Source organism: Myxocyprinus asiaticus, chromosome 22 (genome assembly GCF_019703515.2).
Source record: "Myxocyprinus asiaticus isolate MX2 ecotype Aquarium Trade chromosome 22, UBuf_Myxa_2, whole genome shotgun sequence".
Classification (NCBI taxonomy): Eukaryota; Metazoa; Chordata; class Actinopteri; order Cypriniformes; family Catostomidae; genus Myxocyprinus; species Myxocyprinus asiaticus.
In genome coordinates this window covers 43,926,273-43,949,495 of record NC_059365.1, presented here as the reverse complement: position 1 = coordinate 43,949,495, position 23,223 = coordinate 43,926,273, and the positions used below count along the sequence as shown (strand labels likewise).

General features: G+C 36.3%; 1 protein-coding gene across 3 annotated transcripts in view; it reads left to right on the top strand.

The window, feature by feature from the left end:
* LOC127413305 (sorting nexin-25-like) overlaps positions 1–23,223 on the top strand; it is a 149,729-nt gene that overhangs the window by 100,952 nt on the left and 25,554 nt on the right. For all 3 annotated transcript variants that reach the window (XR_007892568.1, XM_051650322.1, XM_051650321.1), the window contains exons 9-16: positions 2,652–2,927; positions 6,978–7,142; positions 11,038–11,169; positions 15,349–15,489; positions 15,900–16,013; positions 18,922–19,083; positions 20,102–20,219; positions 21,157–21,223. Coding sequence is in view for 2 of the 3 variants with exons in the window: in XM_051650322.1 (XP_051506282.1) it covers positions 2,652–2,927; positions 6,978–7,142; positions 11,038–11,169; positions 15,349–15,489; positions 15,900–16,013; positions 18,922–19,083; positions 20,102–20,219; positions 21,157–21,223 (1,175 nt within the window). In the remaining variant the exon portion in view is untranslated. The remainder of the gene's footprint in view (positions 1–2,651; positions 2,928–6,977; positions 7,143–11,037; positions 11,170–15,348; positions 15,490–15,899; positions 16,014–18,921; positions 19,084–20,101; positions 20,220–21,156; positions 21,224–23,223) is intronic.

The following is a 23,223-nucleotide window of genomic DNA, read 5'->3' as shown; positions in this document are numbered from 1 at the left end:
CCAAAATACACAAAACATTTAATTAAAGAAAATGGCTTTTAAAATACCCCAAAATAAATGAATACATAAAAAGCGGTAATGCTTTGCAAAACGATATTAAAGGAATAGTTAATCCAAAAATGAAAATTCTGACATCATTGGTGAGTAAATTCATTTTCATACATTTTATTTTGCATACATTTCCACATTACTAATCATGTTGCTCTAACCCAGTATGTTATTTTTTTTTTTTATCCATGGAATGCAAAATTACATGGATGAGGGAGGGAGAGGATGATGACAGGCAAGATCCAAAAAGCACAAATAAGTATTCCATACGATGCATTTGCTCTATTCAAAGACTTCTGAAGACACAAGATAATTTAAATAATATAATCATACTGATGCATTATGTACAGCTGTGCAAAATTAGCAATTATGAGTCTTTACAGAGCTGTCTTGGAATGTCGGAAATTATTTAATTATTTTTTATTTTATTTTTTTATTTTTTTCATTGTTGTGTGGTCCTGGAGAGTTTAAGACACCGTAAACAAAGATGTCTGGAATGTTGTAGAATAAAAACATGGCTATTCATGAAGAAATTAGTACTCCAGAATGCTGTTGGCTTCTTATTATCTGAGGAGGCACGTTAAGTTCATTTATGTGAAACTGCAGGTATGCAACTATGTTTTAATGTTGTTTTTTCCCCTTATTATCAGTTTGCATCTGTTCAGCATAACACCAAACCAAATGGTTAAGATTAGCCATATGTTGCTAGTAGGTTCTAAACTGTCCGGAATCCTTTTCAGATGCTGAACATTGAAGACCTTTTCAAAACAATTAAACCATTGCAGGCACAGTGTAGCATTGCTGCTAGCAGAACATTAGAGGGACATATAGTGTAGCGCAGGGGTACTCAAAGTTCCAAGAGGTCCAGTCTCTATATTTCCTTCCCTGCAAAGGTCAGGATAATTATATGTAGCTTACATGGTGTCAGTAGTTATATGGCAAGGAAATTATGTATCTTTTTTAAATAGTTTTTATAACTTGCCACGTTGGCAGCAATAGTACTTTGGAATAAAAAAAATAAAAAAATGATGTGTGTGTGTGTGTGTGTGTGTGTGTGTGTGTGTATATATATATGTATATATATATATATTTATATTCCTAAACAGTCAGAATAGTCTCTTCAAAATTGGGCAGGGATGAGGACATTGGGGGCCCAGAGACAGCCAGTGTACTGGGGTCTGAGGAATCTTCTACAAAAATATTAAAATATTTCATCAAGACTTCATCAGTCGAGAGCACTTGGATATGAATATTAAAAGATAAGATCAACAGTTTGTTTTGAAGCTGAATGACAGCAGTACAGTTTTTGTGTTTAAATATATGTGTGTGTGTGTGTGTGTGTGTGTGTGTGGGACAGAGGAGGCCTTTTGACAGATAAAAAAATCACTGTATGGGGGATCAGGGATATCCTCTGAGAGAACACTTATAAAAATGTAAAAGTCTGAATTTTTTATATTTTCCTTAAAGTGAGAATATATTAACAACAAATAAACAATTTACATAACAGTGAAGCATTAAAATACTGTTTGCATAATAAGTATAAATTGGCTTTCCTTGCCATCTGTGATGACATCTAATTTTCACAAAATTAGAACAAAATTCAGTTTGTTTGTTATGAAAGGCTCCTAACATGCTGATTAATAAAGCTAAAGTGGAAAAAACGTTATAGTCTAAAGGTGCCACATTAATGTTTTTGATGTTAGAATAACCACACCTGCAACAGGTACATACAGTAAATTAGGCTTTATGCGGCGCCTCACGTCTATAGTGGAGAGAGAGGCAACGCGTGGAGTGGGAATAAAGCAAGCAACGCTGAACGCACTTTATTTCAGCTCCGTGATCGTATAAACGTATGCTTACACAATCACTTAGTCAGGTGTCAGATAACAAGCACAAAGATTTTGAGCTCGGTCCGGAGTGAAATGTCCTTCAGTCTGGATCCTGACCTGAGTCCACCTATTGAGTACCCCTGGCAGGGCCGTAGCAAGGAATTCTGGGCCCCCTCACTATGTATTGCTCTGGGCCCATTACCTATTAAAAAATACAGTTTCTAATTTGTTATAGGCCCCCCTGGACCTTTGGGCCCCTTGAATAATTTCCACCTTTCCCCCCACTAGCTACGGCCCTGACCCCTGGTGTAGATCATCAGAACCTTGGCTTTAGGCTAAATCTCATGAAACCTGTCGTGAACATGTCCAGATCATATTTCACCCGAAAATCCACATAAAGATGTAAGAAACGATATGTTGTATAAAGCAAATGAAACCTATTTTAGACAATTTTTTTCATTGGGACATTACTGTCATGACAGTTACCACCCCCACTTCACTGGTGATGAAGTTAGCCAATCATATCAGTGATTATTTACATATAAAAATCTTAATGGTATAATGAACAAAAGCAGCCTGTTTAATCTGAAGTGTCAGTGGACTTCAGGGAAACAATGAAATGCTACATAAGTGTGGTAGAATATGGCCCCCTTTAATAAGGATAAAGCTAGCATGGGTGTGCAGTTATTTCCCAGCTCAGCAAAACTGGTCAAAACCAGTCAGGTGTTGATATTTAGACATTAAATGAGCTCTCATGTCTTTGTTTCCACGCAGAATGAGGTGCCACAGCTGGTGGGAGAGATCTACCAGAACTACTTTGTGGAGAGCAGGGAGATCCCAGTGGAAAAAGCTCTTTATAAAGAAATCCAGCAGACTCTGGTGGGAAACAAGGGAACGGACATTTTCCTAAGGATTCAGGGAGATGTTTACGAGACCATGAAGGAGCGATATTACCCTTCATTCCTGGTGAGCGACCTGTATGAGCGGCTCATGAAGCGAGAGGAGCACAGGAGCAGTTCACAGTCCAGCAGTGAGGAGAAAGATGATGCTGTGAGTTTAACAGGACATCAACATACATCCTGTGTCTGACTTTTCTGTTGTGCATTTAGAGGACTTAAACCTGGTGCTGTGATTATCAATACACAGGGTTTGTACAAGTTACTTGAAGTACTTCAGTTTGGCTTTTTGAAATTTATAGCAACTTTTAACAAGGTTTTTTAACAAGAGGTGCATTAAAAAGTCCTTGATCATGTATAGATATTAAATATGTAGCTGAAATATTTAAAAAAACATGAATTTATTTAATTCCAGAAAACCACAGATGAAATCCTTTAACCCAAAGATGGCTTAAAATGAAATGTAAATTCAACAAATTTTTACCTCAAAAGTTTTTTTGAGGCAAAAAAAGGAGGGTTTGTCCCTCCTTTTCTTAAAAAAAAAAAAAGAAAAGAAGCAAAAATCTGGGTTACAGTGAGGCGCTTACAATGGAAGTGAATGGGGCCATCCTGTAAACATTAAAATCCTCACTGTTTCAAAATTATAGCCACAAGACACGTTAACATGATTTTAGTGTGATAAATTTGCTTACTAACCTTTTCTGTTAAGTTGTATCCAGTTTTACAACTTGGTTGCCATGACAACATAACGCAGTAAACCATAGAACCATAAACTGACTGAAAAAATGAAGATTTAAACTACTTTACAGCTCAAATAATACACAAGTTTGAACAGAATAATTAACATAAGCGGTTTTATAAAATTATAAGCTTCACATTTCTGCCTTTAAACCCCCCAAAAATTGGCCACATTCACTTTCATAGTAAGTGTCTCACTGCAACCCAGATATTTACTTTTTTTTTTTTTTTAAGAAAAGGAGGGGCAAGTCAAAGTATGTTTTTGTGGAAATCAATATTATGCCACAAATGCTGTTGATGAGCTTAACTTTTGGACCAATTGAACCTAGAATATTCCTGTAAAGTCCTTGAAAGTCCTGGAATGTCATTTGTTGCATCTGTATTAACTTTACGTACATACTGTAATTACACAGATTATTGATGATTAATACCACTAGATTTGTTTTATAGTCATCTGTGACATCACTAAAAATGTTTTGGCTATAAACAAACATAATGGGGTCTGAAGTAGCAGAGTAGTGTTGAATGTCCTTTTTGAGGAAGAAATTAGAGGTAGACCGATATATCAGTTTTACCAATTAATCGGTGCAAATAGTTGCTTTCTGGAACTATTGGTTATCTGCAAAAATCCGATAGTTGCCGATAGTTTTTTTTTAATTCCTCCGTGTTGCTCTGATAATTATGTTTTTAAAATTGAAGTGAGGGCATGCAAAGAAAAATGCGACTTTATAGACGTATGTCCAGCTTGATATATTGTGAATAACAATAATATATAGGCTATACAAAGCTCAATTTGGTCAATATTAAAAATAGATCATTGTAACGTAACCAATTCTCCGTCATTTCAAAATAGGAATCCTTGGTGTGTTTCAGGCATTTTTAGAGTTAAAAGTCCCACGTTATACAACAAATCTTCTTTTTTTCTGATTATTTTTGGGATTTTGGTTGAAAAGAAAACTACATCAGGGTTTTTATTCATTTTGCACTCTGTCCTCTATGTCTGTGCCGACTAAGAAAATGTTGTAACATTCTATAAATCGATTTTAAAAACTATCAGCCGATTAATCGATTATCAGCCTTTTCCACCACCTTAGTTATCGGTATCGGCAAAATTTGTTGACCTCTAGAAGAAAAATCTGACATCCTCTTATATTACCGAGGATATTGTCAATTATGACAATTGTAATAGAGAGTTTCTACAACTTCGGTCGCTTTTAGCACTGTGAATTTCTAGAAAGTAAAATCTTGTTAAAACATTTTTCACACTCTCACTAATTTATTTAATTTGCCTGACAACAATGTCCGACCGTGTATTTATATGAATCAGAGGACATTTATGTCATTTTTTTCTGAAAGTCATTCCCACCACAGTGTCATTTCCAGCACATCTCTGTATTGTGTTTAATAGAATTCTGTGGTGCATATGTTGCTGATGAACATTTTTAACATTTATGCATCCTAGACTTTTCATACTTTTTGCATAATTTGGCAAAACTATAGCTTTATTGGAAATGAAAATTTGAATATGAAAATTAGATTTTTCTTATAAGTTATAGTCTTTATTTTCTTCAAACATCATTTGCCTTATGTTTTATTTCAAGCTTGCTCCTCAATGACACTTTTGTCAACTTGATAAACAAGTACATTTATTAGTGGCAAAATTGTTTGGTGTGGTGCAAATGACGCCACAACTTTAGGACTGTCATAATTTTTGAAATTGAAATGGTCTATGATTATTTCACTCTTTGATTAGATTATCATAGTGTTAAACGTATTAATTTGTATTTTTATAATGAATTTTCATAGTGTAATATTAAAAGTCTGAGTCTGGGACGAGGCTAAAACTGTAAAATCTATAAATAAAAGTAGCATAAAGTAAATAATGAAGGTCTGGTTAAAAGTTTCCAAGTCAGTTCCTTCAGACCTTCATATAACAAAAAGAAATAAAATTGAAATCTGTTAGTTTGAATAAAAATCACTTTAAAGCCACCTTTATCAAATTTGATAAGCTATTTTCTAAAGCCTGTGTATCACTAACATCATCAAAATGCCGAAAATCCTATTGTCTGCAATGTACTAGATGTCTGCTTCCCCCTGGTGGACATTTCCGGGCATTTCTTGTTGGAAAAATATTTTTATTTTATTTTTCTCAAAAATGTCTGCTTTTGTATTGCATGCACAAATTTTTTTGAAGTGAAATCTTTACTGTCACTTTTACTTTATTAAAATCAGCAAAGATTATATTGTTACTGATATTTTAAAATGAGTATTTGCTGAATATGAGCAAATTGTGCTTGGTTAAAATTTTGAATATTATTTTATTGAAAACCCCCCTTCGAAATCCATGTATCAAATATGATATAATCAGGCTTTTGAGGTATATCTCTCAATCACCATTCCATTCCATTCATGCCCACCACAAAAAAATCACAGAGCTTTGAAAATTCTGACTTATACATTTTATAAGACATATTTAATGTGTGAACTAATATTTCTGTGTATTTTCATATATGCAGCCTGCTCTGTCATTATAAATATCTCATTATTTTACATTAAAAGCTATTATGATGTCATCTTACCATAAGTTCCTGATACCCAACGTAAAAAGTTTTACAATTTCCCTTTTTTTAAATGTCATTATAGTGTTTGGTGCATAAAATACATATGATAAAAATAGTTTATTGAAAAAGGAATATTTTATTCAGATTGTATTTGTTATGCTGAATTGAACTATGACACATTTCAGTCCATATTTATAGACCAAGGAGAGGAGGTTGTCATGGCCAAGCTCTCAAACATTTGGTGTCTCTGAAAAGCCCAGGGAGTCCTCTGATAATACCCCAATATTTACCACTGTAGCATGTATGAACTAAGAGAAACTTCAATAACAAATATCCTACACAAAAATGAATTGGTTGGCCTTCAAAGCTTAATGTATCAACTATGATACATAAAAAAAAATTAAAAAAATATGAAACATACATAAACATACAAAACGGTTTCATTTTATAGTTTGTCTAATGGTACTAAAAAACAGTTTATTGTCAAAAACAATTCTTTCATATGTCAGGCTTTACCGGGTTAAGACCTGCATAGTGTCTTGGGATACTTATACTGCACCAGTCAAGTTTGTCAAAACATTTTGATCAAAAGGCTTATGTTTAAATACTTAAAATGAGTTTTAGGATACATTGGAAATGGAAGGAAGAATACGTGTACTACTTTATGGAATACATTTTTTCCATGCTCTGTTGTATCCCGCACATTTTGTTAGATGTAGTATTTGTTCCATGCATTCAGAAAATTTGCACACTGTGCACAGTATAAATAAGAAAATAAATAAAAATGTATTTACTATGCCATTCCAAACACACCCACAGTCTTTTTGGAGCTCAGGTTTTGCATCAGTATTTGAACTTTCTGTGACTTTAAGTTCTGAATCTTCCATGTGTTTCTGTGTGTCTAGGGTCAGGTGATAGAGGGAGGTGACGTTGCTCTTGATGAAGGCAGCAAAGGCATCAGTGAACAGGCCAGTCACGCCACCACCAAACTACACCAACTCTTTGAGAGACTCGAGTACAAACGGCAAGCCCTGGGCTCCATTCAGAACGCACCCCGACCTGATAAAAAGGTACTCTGTATAAGTGTTTGTGTGTTTGGTTTGATGGCCAGGATAGTAGTCCCTTTGAAATGAAAATGTTGTCCGATTAGTAACCAGTGCCTTTAATATTCTTTGTAGTAGGGATTTCAAAAATCAGTCACGCCAACCACAGTCTGAACGTGCACAATCAAGCCAGATATGGGGAAATCAACCTACAAATGGCTTACTTTTATAGCCATTAAGCAGGAATGGAAGAACATATTTGTCGCTGACAACCATGATGCAATTTTTTTTGTACAGATATATTAAAGGGGTCTTGACATACTCTTTTCTTCTTTTTTTTTTTCTATAATTGTATTATCTTTCCTGAGGTCCACTTATAATGCTAGTATAGTTTTTTGTTGTTGTACAAAAACAGTCATAATTTAGTAATATATATAATAATTTTCCACCCTGTCTCTGGCTCTCCATCTGAAATGCTCAGTTTTAAGCTGCCTGGTCCTTTAAGACTTCAGTGTAAACAACCACTGTTCTGATTGGCTATAATTGTGCAGCCCTCCCAATACAGCTACATTTGAAATGCAATCCAAAAAAATGAATAAAATGGTCCAGGACGCCTTCAAAACAGCACAACATGACAGCGCAGCTGAATGAAACACAATGGGGGTCTCCTTTTAGAGAACTGGAAACTACGTCACCGCAGGGTAAAGTTACTTCCACTACAGATTTGCGGCTATTACTTTAGTATACATTTGCAACGAATAACTCTTCTTTCCTTTTCTGTATGGTTTTCCAATGAGTCACAATAATGTACACAGAAATTACTTACAATTTTTCCCAACTGATTCGGCTACTCAGGCTGCAGTGTCTTTTGAGTTTATATGCTCAAATGAAGCGCTGGTGTGGTTTCTTAACCAGCTCCCGTGTCGTTATTATAAATGAGAATCCTCACGTCACCGTATCATGAAAAATGAATTATAAAAAGCTTTATATACTCCCAGCACAGATGCAAAAATACAAATCAAATTCACTATGTCTCATTGAACCTCGTATTAAACTCCCAAACATGTTAAATACAGAATAAATGTATAAAAAATCTAACTAATGAAACCAAGTTATCTTGTCAAATTTATTTACCTATTTTCATAAATTGTATATATTATATACACAATGTACGTTAACCCCACCATCCCAGTAACGGAGGAGCAGAGAGCAATAAGGAACTGTGCAATAAACAATGCATTTTATACTGATTATAACAATATTATCATGTGCCATGTGGAGTAAGCGCTACATCAGATATTACAGCGTGGATTTACATAGTAAGAATATTAGCTACATACACTTCTCAAAAATTATTATAAACACGAAAAACAGCCTTGTCTCACAAAAGGGATATTCTTCTGAACATTTCACAGCCATGGTTCCAATCTTTTATTTATAGGGATAATAATATTGCTATGAAAAAATGATCTTATTTTAAAATTTGAGCCGTGTGCTATGTAAAACACAGATGTGTATCTGAGTTGGTTTGGCTTCATGGTGTGAAATACACAGTTTAATAAATATTATCCCGAATGTTAAACATTAACTCAGTTTTATGATGATGTCAGGAGCATCTGAATGAGATTAAATATAAGAAAGAGAGATGACAGAAGTGTCTCTGTTTATACATGTGTCCCTGATGCGAGCGATCAGACGTGATTTTCCCTACTCTGCTTCTCATTCTGGAGCTGTACAGGTGTGTGAGAGAGCGGAGCTGCCCATGATGTTTTTTGACCCAAACAGACATGGAGAATGACAATGAGAATTCATTGTCTTATTTATCTTATTATTAAAATGATTTATTACCAATGTAGTCTATGACCAGTAGCAGCTTGAATATCTCAGTGAATATGCTGGATTCTGCCGCATTATGCCTTCAAGTTGTCAGAATGTTTATTAGAGCTCTGTAGAGTTGGCAACAGAACAAAGTCAGATCAAACATTTACACGCTATTTAATTTGTATGAAGACTTTGATTTCAGCAGATCTTGCTTATGTTTCAGTGGTCTTTGTTGATACTGGAAGTTTACCTGCGGGGGCCACCCCCGGAAGCGAGAAACGCGGAAGTGTGAAAAAGGTCTATTGTGTCTTTTTAAAGCGGCGCGAGATGTATGATAATGGTCAAAGCCGTCCGTCTAGTGCATGTTTATGTAGAAAAACATTTAAATCCAGATAGGCACATGAAGGTGTCCTGTGTAAGTCCACTTTGGATGAATCTCCCATGACAGGCCATCTCTCTTCTCTTCACCTGTGTGACTGACTGAGCACCAGTGGGCGGGGCCAAGGGTGCAATGACAGAAAAATAGGTGTTACATATACAGATGTATTTGGTCCTTGTAACGTCACAAGTTCTACAAATTCCAAATGAGCCGTTTTTGCAGCTTGGTTTAAATACATTTCTATTAAGAAGGAAGTTTTCAGTTCTGAAACTTACAGTATGTTTTTATAATACAAAAGATCAAGGAAAATTTTATTCCTCGTGTCATGACCCCTTTAAGTTATTCAAAAATACATTTAAAATGCAATTTACCAAAAAAATTAAATACACCTCTTCTACGATGTTTTCAATTATGAGTTCAAATTTATTTTGATATTTTTTCTCGGTTTTAAAGTAAAAAAATTTAAAATAATTCTGAAATTCTCATATTTACCTTGAAAAATATGTTTGAAAACTTTATTGAAATGAATGGTTGGGTACACTCTTGTGTATTTAAGATGCTAGGAAGATATTTTTTATACTTTTTACTTGATTTTTACACCAAATTAAAACATTTTAAGCCATTAAATCAATGTTTGTAGAAAATGCTATAAAAGGTGTTTCAAAAATGTATGAAACTTTGTTGGACACAAAGACATTTTCACGAACTTCAACTAGATTTTTATATATTTTTTATTTGATCCCTTTTTCTCCCCAATTTGGAATGCCCAATTCCCACTACTTACTAGGTCCTTATGGTGGCGCAGTTACTCACCTCAGTCCGGGTGGCGGAGGACAAGTCTCAGTTGCCTCCGCTTCTGAGACCGTCAATTCACGCATCTTATCACGTGGCTCGTTGTGCATGACACCGCAGAGACTCACAGCATGTGGAGGCTCATGCTACTCTTCGTGATCCACACACAACTTACCACACGCCCCATTGAGAGCGAGAACCACTAATTGCGACCATGTGGAGGTTACCCCATGTGACTCTACCCTCCCTAGCAACCAGGCCAATTTGGTTGCTTAGGAGACCTGGCTGGAGTCACTAATCACACCCTGGATTCGAACTCGCGACTCCAGGGGTGATAGTCAGCGTCAGTACTCGCTGAGCTACCCAGGCCCACTTAATCTAGATTATTAAAAGATTTCTCATTTTTTTCCCTCGGACAACCTTATTTGTCAATGACCCTTTCACATAGAACAGACGACACATTTGACCTTTAGCACAGAAATACTTGAATACTACGTGCCATATTTATATTCATATTCATATTTAACTTCTTGAAGTTAAAGTAGTTTGTTATTTTTTGTCGGGGTATTGAAATTGGTATAGAGAATCTTTAAACTTCACTTAGTACTGTGGTGCATAGACTACTGAAATGTGTGTATAACAACCCTTCTCTCTAATATATTGTTGTTTTGACTTTATGTGCCCTGCATTGTGTGTGGCTTGATTTAATCCATTTGATAAGACAGGAATTGATTTCTCTCTAAAGTGCTCTTGAGGTGTTTGTGAATATTTGATCATCTCTTGTTTTGACAAAGTTCTTGTGGAAAGCTCAGGGTCAATGTTTCCAGTCTCCTCGGAGCAGCCGTTGATGTTTCCTGTCAGATGAAGCTCTTATTAGACTCACAGACTTATTCAGAGAGCTCTGGAACTCATGACAGTGTCTTTCTGTAGATTGTGTCATTGCTGAAGGAGGAAATCGGAGCGATGGAGAAGGAGCACAGTGATCTGCAGCTGCATATATCACGAACAGACTGCTGGTGTGAGAATCTGGGCACATGGAGAGCCGTCATCAACACCACAGAAGTCAGTTCTAAACACAGTCCTGTCCGCATAGGAATGTTATTGGTTCAACACAACAGCATGTGTGACAAAATGTCGAATACCACAGAAAATAATTTTGACAGTTTAAAAGACAAAACAAAACAATAAAACAAAATAAAAAACTATTACTGATAATTTTCACTTTTATGTACTACTGTATCCACACAGATACAGTAGATGTCAGTATAAAGCCCAAGACCTTCCTTTTCATCTGTTCCTCTTTTTTCCTCCTTTTTATCTAGATCTATTTTTCTAATAACCTTCCTACTTCACTAGCTTTATAAAAATAACACTTGAAGCAGTGAAGCGCCACTGGCCTTTAAAAAGAAGCTTATCGCTCTTTATTCTTTTTCAGTCTTTTTAATTACCCACTGCCACTCTGTGCAAGTAAACAGATGTTTGTGAAGAGCCCCATTAATGGGTTTATATACTCCTGACGATTAATATCACACCATTTGAATATTTATGCTCAGCAGTGGGTCATTCGTTCACTAACCATTTGTCTGTTAATTGGCTGTAAATCACAGTTTTGTTTTGTTTGTTTTTTCTCCCCAATTTGGAATGCCCAATTCCCAATGCGCTCTAAGTCCTCGTGGTGGCATAGTGACTCGCCTCAATCCGGGTGGCGGAGGATGAATCTCAGTTGCCTCCGTGTCTGAGACGTCAATCTGTGCATCTTATCATGTGGCTTGTTGAGCGCATTACTGCGGAGACATAGTGCGTGTGGAGGCTTCACGCTGTTCTCCGCGGCATCCACGCACAACTCACCACGTGCCCCACCGAGAGCGAATCACATTATAGCGACCACGAGGAGGTTAACCCATGTGACTCTACCCTCCCTAGCAACCGGGCCAATTTGGTTGCTTAGGAGACCTGGTAGGAGTCACTCAGCACGCCCTGGATTCGAACTCGCGACTCCAGGGGCAGTAGTCAGCATCTTTACTCGCTGAGCTACCGAGGCCTCCCCAAATCACAGATTTTTAAATCAGTTGCTTTGTGGGTGATTCTCACAAAACCTGCCAAGACAATGTCCTGGTCATATTTTACCCAATATTATATATTTTGCATAATGAAAATGATCATACATTAAGATTTTTTGCATTGTGACTAGGGGTGAAAAATATTGTATTTTGTTGTATCTTCCGATGCAACGCTCTTGATTTGATATATTATGCATCGTACGATACATAAATAAATACATAAATGTGATTAAAACCAAGCAATACAACACTGAGAGCTGTAAAACGGTCTCCTCCCCGAAGAGGAGGAGCACTGAGCGCTCACAAGAAAACAACAAGTGTATATAGACGAGTTGAGAGCTCGAAGACCAATGGGAAACGCCAAGTAGATTGTAGTCTTACTGCTTGTCCAATTTGCTAAACAACAGTGTCATGTCCCGGTGCTACAGAACATCAAACATGTCATTTTATTTATGCCGACATCACTGCTTAAATCGGTGGATTTGCGTGGCAGAAACAGCAGCAGCAAGTTACAATTAACAGCCAGCCTCTCGCAGCTGACACAGAGTGTGATTACATGAACAGCAAGATGCTCAAAACTATCAAAAACCAGCTTATTAAAAAAAAAAAACGACAGTGTAAGAAACGCGATTACATGAGACTTATTATTCTCTGCTTTTGATGTCGAAATGTAAATGGCTCTGAGCACAATGCATTGGAAATGCTGGTGTCCGTGAAATCGAGACCCTATCTGACAAAGGTGATAGCGATTCCACTGGCTCATAGAATAATTCTACAACATACTTTATGATGTATGCAGGGGCGTATATTCTGGCGTGGGGTGGGGGGATGGGGTGAGCTTGTTGAGGTAACCTCCCCCAATATTCAAGACTAGCAAGTACAACCCAACCCACCCGCCACCTCCTACTTCACAATACAACATGGCAAATGTTTGAACCAAATCTACGCCCTTGGATGTGTCAATGTAAATTTGTAAATACTACATTTAATTACTTTTAAATAATATGTTAATACACATAATAGTATATAACCAAAGCTATAGATCGTTTCAGTTAGCCTAAAACATGTCTTAAATGCATGAATGTTTTTTAAATAAATAAATACATTTTTTAAATTCATTATTTATGTGAAGCCATCAAGTGATTTTGATAGGTTTTTGATTAGTCACTACAAACTTTTTATCACAACACCGGTAAGACTGCTGAAGTTTACATGCAAAGTGAAACCAGGGGAAGAGGGCAAAACATTACGTGTGCCGATCCGTTTTTCCTCAAACCACTAAATAATATTGTATTATGTACATATAACGTTAAGCCGGAGGTCGGGTTCCTTTCAAGGTTTTTTTTGCACCACCAAATAAATTATTTTTTTTGCCACGGTCACCTTTAGCTTGCTCACTGGGGGCTTTAAGACATGATTTTCCACAAAGCTGCTTTGAAACAATGTGCAATTAAAATTAAAATGACTTGAAAACATGAGTTTTTCTCATAACAATCTGCTGATAAATGTTGTGGCCGCTGTTTTCTCGTGAGGGTTCTGCATCGTATCGTATCATGAAGTTTGTGTATCATTACATGCCTAGTTGTGACATTATTTGTTGGATACTTAATCACATTTTACCCAACCCCCCCCCCCCCACCATTCTAATTACTGTAACACGTCGGGACGTTCTACTATTCCCATTGACTTCAACGATAAAAATTCCAATTATTATACTACTATAGCTTATAAATATTTTACAATTGATTTGATTTATCAGTTTTTCATATTACGGTAATGAGAATATCATAATGACATAATGTCTTTTTGCGCTTTGTGTTAATGAGAATTGGAGTGTAAAATATGCATAACTCCCATTAAAATAATGGGCTCTATTTTCGTGAGTGCGCAAAGCACAGCACTATGCGCTGAGACCATGCGCTATGTCTTCTCCATTTTTCGGGAGAGCGCTAATTCTAAGTGTAATTTTCGTGCCAGCATAAAACGCAAGTGGGCATGGGTGGAAGTGTTTGTGTTATCTGTGGGTATATTGTATGTTAATGAAGTGGAGCAAAAAATTGTGCTAAGAAGTTACACAAAGTCTAAAGTCAGTTCCTACATTTGCAGTTTGAAAATTCCACCAGAAAATGGTAATAAAGTAATTTCCAAACTCTGAAAATACAGTAGAATATCAAATTATATCCCTGACAATAGCCGTTTTATGAAACAAAAATGTATGAGTGTTTTGTTAAACTATCCACAGGTCATGGTTTATTTTTCAATTATTATTAGTGTTATGTTTATAATTACAATTGTATTTATGATCTATTATGTATTGGTATTTTTCCACCTGTTGTCGTAGAGTGATTTTTAAGTCACTGCAAAAGGGGCCAGTGGAAGAAGTTGGTACAAAAATGTTTGGATTTTGTATGATTTTTTTGATCACTTCGTTATTTTGAATATATATAGTTTCGTTTGAAGTGTAATTTGAATTTAGAAATATCTTTTGTTAAATTTTTTTCATGTTTCAATAAATGAATACAATTATTCAAAATCAAAATCGACCCGTAGAAGTGAAGTGCATGCCTATACAAATTAGCGCTTTGCGTGAGTAATTTCACCAAACTTACTTGCGGCTAGACTTAGAAAACACCAAAACTTCATAGCCATGCCCACTGACTTCGACTTAAAATAGGGCCCGATGTCTCAATGTAAAAAATCCTAATGGCCCTAAAAAAAGGCTTCATTTTCTTTTGATTTTGGTGTAAAATAGGATCAGGACAATTTATTGGCAGGTTTCCTGAGAATCACCCTTGCGATCATTGTCATTGTTTTCATTGTCATATTGGAAGCAACTTCTGCGCAAAACAACCAATCCGTTACGTTCTGTTGAATGCATGTGTCAAATTGTATTTAATACCCCAAAAGTCTGCTTTGATGCATGTAAATGAGTTTTGAATTATATAGGGTTTGAATGAAATTCATTGCAAGCTCCAGTGTAGAAAGATCAACTTATAATGGTGTAAGCTTTAATAATCAAAGTAAAGAATTGGTTTGATATGTTATATAGTTCATGAACTTGCCAAGCAACCTAACAACAGCATTAAAAATGGAACTTTCTGTTCTGTATTTTCAAAAATACATTTCAAGTGTTTTCAAAACTTGTTATTTGGAGTTCATCTTAATTTGTGTGTGTCTTTAGACCTCTGAGGAGAATGGTGAGCAGATGGCGTGTTACTCTGTATCCGTGAGTCTTTCAGAAGCAGATGACTGCAAGAACAACCGCTGGGCTGTCACCAGGAAACTCAGCGAGTTTCAGGCCCTACACAGGAAGTTGACGGAGGTAAGGCTGATATTCATGCCGCCACTGCCTAAAACACCAGTGAGATGTGACTGCTGCCCTCTGCCACAGTCGTTGCTGTGGTGATGCAGTGACTCATCACATCGCTGCATTATTAGTTCTGATCCAGATTATGCATGACTGAGCAGGAAAACCTTAGGACCACTGGAAATATCAAGTTTTTACGTTATAATTTCCAGGATTGGAAAAACAATGGAATTTAATTTCATGGAAATGTATGTAGTGAATGTAAAAGTTTCTAAGCTAGAAATTACTCTTGGTGAGTTTAATCTCTTTAAAATCTCAAATAATAATCACAAACACCTGAAAAAAGTCATGGAAATTCATTGGCCAAAAGATGTGAGAATGCTGTCTCAGTCTTTTTATCTATTTTCCTTCTTTTCTCTTTGCAGTGTTTTCCATCACTTAAGAAAGTCCAGCTTCCCTCTCTCAGTAAACTGCCATTCAAATCCATTGACCAAAAATTCCTTGACAAATCCAAAAATCAACTCAACACTTTTTTACAGGTGAGTCCTTCCTAATCTCACGTAGGCAGACTTTTGATTATCGACATAAAGTCTGGTCCATGTGCAACTTATTCTTGTCAAGATCCGCCCACTTAGACAGGAAAGGTCGGTCTGATCAACATATAAAGCAAACAAGGACAGTTTGTTTCATTTGTATGTGCCGTTTAGGGGCAGGTTTATCTGAAATAGTCACTAGATGGGCATGGGGAGAGAAAATAACAATTGCACTGCAGTGTCAGCAGTGCTGAGTAGATTACATGTGAATTGTAATCTGGTACTGATTGCAAATTACGTGCCTGAAATTGTAATCTCTTGGATTATATGTTAATCTAATCTAATGTGATTACTTTAGGACTACTTGTGATTTAACTCCTGTTTACTTGATGTCACATGCCTTCAAGTAGAATAGTCTTGTACCATTTTGAAGAAAATATATTCCACTCTTTATTACCAACTAAAAGGAGATTTGAAGACTTACTAAACGTATATCAGCGTTACGCTGATTTAGAATGAAAAATTAAAAAAAATCTAGGGTCAAGAAATGATGAATAATTTACTGCCGTTGTCTGATTAATATGTAATCCATAAAAAGTAACACTAATCTGATTGAGTATTTTAAAATATAATTTAATGTAATTATATGTCCCTATTTTTGTAATCTGATTACATATTCCCGATTACATGCTATCTGTTTCTACCCAACACTGAGTGTCAGTTTACGTTCGGCTGTGCTGAAAACACTAAAGAAATTTTAAATGTGTAAAGACTTTGCAATCAGATTTTTTTCTCCAACTGCAGATTACTACATAATTTAGAAAACTAAGTCAAGAATACTGCTTGTGGATATCTAGTTTGCTCGCCACCTCAAAGTGCCTCAAACAAAAGTCCTTCATGTGAATTCAAGGACTTTTGTTGGATTTAAAACTATTTGTGAAATTATTTTAGCATAAAAACAAGTCCATCAAAGTATGTTTGAGATTATTTACATATTTTTTATTATACACATTGCTTGCCATGCAAGAAAAATAAATCAGGCATATACGGTACAGGCATATGCTTGTTCTTGAATTGCTTAAATAATAATAAATAAATATTTGGCACACAAATCATCAAATTAATAATTACTCATGGTTAAGATTAGCTTGATTAACACAACATGGGGGTTTAACCTCCTGAGACCCAAGCATGACTGCTGTGTGTATTTTCCATTTCCCTTTTTGATTTGTTACTAGTAGCACCTAATAAACAAGCAAAAAATAAATCTAGAGCATGTCCACATGCTGTATGTAGACAATAAGACTAAGTTGTAAAATTGTAAATAGTATCAGGCTATAGAAAGTTACTTTTTTTTTTTTAAATCAAAAATGTTTATTATGTTTCCAGGAGTGTTGGTTATTCATGTTTTTGAGACGTTACAGACATTACATCAGAAATTAGCATCATCTGCTGCCTCAAAACTATCACCTTATGCGCCAGAGAAACTAGCATACGGCCATCTTGAAAATGTTGTCTCTGAACTTCTGGTCTAGCAGTTGCTATATACTGTAGATGTCTATGATGTGTCAAAGTGTAATTAGCTAGCAAAGTAGATTTACAGGTTATAGAGTTGCCAAAAGTTATCACGAGTATTTTATAGTATTCAGGAGATGTCATAGCAACGGAAAGCAGAGTGGGGAGATTTTAAAACAAGAGTATTTCATTCAGAAATGCTGTAGACTCACACCATCAACTCTTGGAGAAAGATACATTCTGTGCTCCCACACGTAATCCAATTTGTTCAACTCTTCTCAGTTGCTTTAATACAAACAGGAAGTTAGATGCCAAAATGCGGAAGAGCAGAGCGCGGAAAAGGGGCGGGATAAGGTAAATAGAGTTCTCCCTTGCTCCCTATATAGTGAATGACTTAAATCCAGTGTGCTGTCTGTCTGCACTGGTCTTAGAACAGAAATGCACCTTATTTTCATCCTTACTCCATATAAAGCCTCTGAAAGCAAAATTTTTCAGCTTTTGGATGAACCCATTGATTGTCAGTGTGATAATGCACAGTAAAGGAAATAATATGCTTAAGTACACATTAGTGTACATTGTGTTTAGCAGCGTTTGCAATAGATTGCTAAAATTATCAAAATAGCATAGCGGATGAAACAAGAGACTCTAATCTTTTGACTCAAAAAGGTTTCAATGTAAAAACTGAATTAGGTTTCTTACCAGATGTAGTTTTGTTGGTGTTTCTCCCAAAGACGGAGACAAATTCTGCTGTGATCGGCACCATGTTGTTTTGTCACCTGACTCCGTCTGTCAGTTTAACCCTTTACTGAAAGCACAGAGTCTCCTGATCTGAGATCAGTCAGTTTAAATGAATTTAAATTATACATTGTGTATAGCGAAGTCATAATATAACGTCCGTGCATGTGTACGCGGGGTCACACGAGGCTAAAGCATAGAACCTGGACTTTACAATGCATATAGGCAATATAACCAACTCTTAACAGGCGCTTTTTAATTTGCTGAAAAATGAAAAGTGTTCAGTTTTCATAAATTATGAAATACGTATGATTATTCACTGTACACCATAATGTCAAACATCTTACAAATTGCAAAGGTCTTGAGTAGAATACAATTGTTTACCTCACAGACAAAAAAATATATTGAGTACAATCCGTGAAAGCACAGTGTTTATAAGCTGTAAACAGATGTCTATTTGTCACATTTGTGTGTTTTTGCATAGTTACAATTTCAACACAGAAATATAAATCCGCAAGAAGTTCTTCTTAGTAAACATCAGAGACCAGTTTCTGTTCTTGTCTAAGTGTTGTCATCCATGCCTTATTTGATGCTGGACTGTGATTTTGAGAAGTTTATTCATAGATTCATGAAGTTGGTTTCTGTGTATGTGTTTTGTTCATAGAAAGTACTGACAGATGAGCGCATGTGTCAGAGCGAGGCGCTGTATGCGTTTCTCAGTCCTTCACCAGAACACCTGAAGGTCATCGACATCCAGAAGAAATCCTCATTCTCACTCGCATCCTTCCTGGAGAGACTGCCTGGAGACTTCTTCTCACATCAGGAGGTACACACTCACACACACACACACACACAAACAAACACACACACACACACACACACATCATGGTGGGGACTTAATATTTGCTCTTCCATAATGCTACCCCTCAACCTAACCCTTACAGATACCTTTGGGAATTTTTTGATTTTCACTAAGACATTATTTGGTATGTGTATTAAACACATTATTTGGTATGAGTATTAAACATGTGTTCCCACCTTTCAGCAGAGTTCAGGTTTTACTGTCTTTGTGGGGTCATTTATTTGCAAAACATGATTTGGCTGATTTATGAGCTATTACAATAGAGCGCAATAGTGTGGTTCCAGAAGTAAAAATCACATTCATTTATCCCATAGACCATTTTCAGCGATAACTTTTAAAGCTAGACCTACCGTGAACAGATTGTTCATCGATGATATATGCTTCAGTTGAAGCCATCCATCTGCATTATTTCAACTTCATTGTTTAAAAATCGTGTTTGATAGCGGAATTCATGGTAAACAACTACATTACCCATGGCACAGCAGATAAAGATCCACCAATCCCCGCAAAACCGTGTGAAAACGTGCCTCAGAGCGACAGCTCACTCCAATGATGCACTGTGAATGACGTAATCGAGTCGGTCTCCCTTCACCCTTAAACTACTTATATATTTGTACATATCGGAATATTATGCAATAAAAGTAAAATATATTGTTTCTATACTTATAACCAATAGTTTTATGTATTTCCATCGTTTTTTATTCAATGACATCATTTGCAATGCTTTATGGGATTGTAGATTGTGCCCTCATGAAAGATGGTAAGTAGTCTTATACCTTTGTTTTTATGTCCAATTTTCAAATACTTTTTTGCCTCAAAACATAATTTGTGATGTTGTGCATTTTATTATGGGGAAAATACTTCCGGAACCCAGACGGCTGAAAAAGTGGGTGGGCGCTGTTGTGCTCTATAGAGTGGAAGGCTTCAAATGTCCTCACAAGTCGGTTTTCAACATGACAAATCTGATGTGTGTGTGTGTCAGGATGAAGGCGAGGATGACAGTGATCTGTCAGACTATGGTGATGAGACGGAAGGAAGAAAAGACGCACTGGCAGAACCCTGCTTCATGCTGATCGGAGAAATATTTGAACTCAGGGGCAGTGAGCGCAACATTATTCTCACCTTATAACTGTCACAATGTAACCCATAATGATGAATGTGTGCAGAGATACTGTGGGATTGTGTCTGTGGGTGAAATGCACAGTGACAGTTTCTCTCTAGTGAAAACCGCACATGCTGTATTTTAGCTACACCTTTAAAAACACTCTTTAATGCTTTTCTACTCTACTTTTTAAATTCAAACTTAAGCCAGACCTTATTATCAGAAGCATGAACCTAAACTGTATTTGAATGGAAATTTACAATACACCAGACATGCTGCAGTTGCTGTTCATTTAAAAGCCCCCTGAAATCTAAATGGGGACTTTTGTGGCTTTTAGTCCATGTCTATTAGCCATCTACAAGCTATTGTACTCCTACAAGTTGACAAAAGAAACTTTAAGCAGATGAACACAATTAAAAATGTACATTCTTTCTCTTCCAGGAAAATGAACAAAAAAATATTATACAAAACAGATGTTTGATCAAATTTTCTCTACAATGAGAACGTCTCTCAAACTGGCCAGCAAGTTGCAAACCATGGTTCACAGCTGTGATTGAAACTATAGAACATTGGCTATTTAAAAGGAAGGGTAGAGATGAGCCCTTCAAAATGTTCCGTCCCAACTTTCTGTTTTGATAGGAAATACGTCAACACAGAAAAGAAAACTGCACTCGTCAAGCCATTTCATGGGGTCTTTAAACAGCATCATCTGTACATAATTAGCATTTAAGCATTTCATTGCACTGCAAGCACTTAAGCCAGTTTGTTTGACCTCTTCTACAGGTAGTTTAGTCAGAAGCTGCCAAGCCAGAAAAAGTACAAAAATGCTTCTGTCCATTTCTAACACACAGTAGAGTCACAGGATACTCTCAACCGTATAAGTCCAGTGAATGGTGTGTGATGTTTCTGATGTTATTGTGTTTTTCTCTCTGCAGTGTTTAAATGGGTTCGGAAGACACTAATTGCACTAGTTCAAGTCACGTTTGGACGGACTATAAACAAGTAAGCATAAATAAGCACCAATAAATAAAATGTTCTTTTGTCTTTTTTTGCCTGGGTAGCTCAGTGAGTATTGACGCTGACTACCACCCCTGCAAAGCTAGAGTCACGAGTTTGAATCCAGAGCGTGCTAAGTGACTCCAGCCAGGTCTCCTAAGCAACCAAATTGGCCCGGTTGCTAGGGAGGGTAGAGTCACGCTCTCAATGGGGCACATGGTAAGTTGTGCGTGGATCGCGGAGAGTAGCATGAGCCTCCACATGCTGTGAGTCTCTGTGGCGTCATGCACAACGAGCCACGTGATAAGATGCACGGATTGACTGTCTCAGAAGTGAAGGCGCCTGAGACTTGTCCTCCGCCACCCGGATTGAGGTAAGTAACCGCACCACCACGAGGACCTAGTAAGTAGTGGGAATTGAGCATTCCAAATTGGGAGAAAAGGGGAAAATTATTTTGTGTGCTTGCCATCTGAATTAAAAGTGATGAGTAAAAAAAAGAGTGTGTAAACCGTAAAAAAACAGCAAAACAATACGTCTTTCTGTTGCGTTGTGTTTGCTGGCTGCACTCCAAATAAACATACTGTAAGCATGAACAAATGCTGGTTCTTTTATGATTCGGTCAAAACGACTCACCAACTCATTACCATATTTTCAGGAATATTAGTCGCATTTTTTTCATCATCTGAAAGGTCCTGTGACTTATAGTCTGAAGCGACATAATATTTTGCATTTACAAAGTATTTAATGCAACCTGTTTAAAAATTCTGTCTAACATACAGTTGAAGTCAGAAGTTTACATACACCTTAGCCAATTACATTTAAACTACATTTTTCATAAATTCCTGACATTTAATAGAAGAAAATATTTGCCACCACCACTCCAATAAAAATAAGACAAAGAAATTAGGCAAGGTGAGAAAATTTATGACCGATTTTTGTTATTTAAATATTTATTTGTGAACACAGTATGTGGCAAATTGCAGTTTAGCTTTTTGCTTTGCCCTCTGTTTTTGTTTTGAATTTTTTCTTTACACTAATTCCATGAATGCCATTTTAATAAAATGAGCAAACGTTTATTGTTCGTTTGTCTTGATTGTGTCATTATTATATTGCATTATGAATTCCATGCAATACAGCGCAAAATAAACACAGAAATGAGGTGACTGGATTTTTTCCAATTTGTCTGGTAAACTTTATCATTAGGTTGGCCAACACCAAAATTTCTGAGCGAAACTCTGGTGCATAGCAAAGTGGGTTGCAAATATAAGAAACTCTTCAAGTTTCTCATTGCTTTGTGCATCATACGTATTTGACCAATCACAGGTTGCAGCACCTCCCACAGTCCCTCTTCTCCCAAAAAGTACCTACCCCAAATTAGGAGCTAAAAAAGTCCCTCTAAATGGCTAAAAGGAATTATAGTTCCTCATGTGCGAAAACAACAGAAAGTAGTCCCGAGTAAAAGTACTTAAATCGAGCTGTAGTTTCTGCCATGGGATACGGCATTTATCTTTGTTTTGTTTTTCCCTAAACTTGCTTTAGACCAGGTACAACTTATTTTCAGGTGCGTCTTTATTCCCGTAAAATACGGTAGTTTTCGGTTTGAATCGGTGTATCAAGTCCTTTACTGAATGAACTGAATGAACTAAATAAGTCAGAGCAGACTGCATTAATATTCGACCCAATAATGAACCACAAGTCTTTAATTTCTGCCATGTCTGACCATCTATTTTTTATTACAGTATTTTTTATTGAAAATATGTAACTATGTTATATACTGTATTGACACACAGGCACACAAGGAAACACTGACATATTTCACATAGTTTGTGTGGATTTACATTGACATTTTTCATATCCTCCTGTTGTGATGCTTATAATAATATGATGCTAATAATAATAATGGTTTACTCTTTGATAGTAAAACATTATAGGATCCAAAGAGAAAGTGGGGAATTATGATATCTGACACAGAGAAATTACATTTTTCAGAGGATTGATCTAATTAT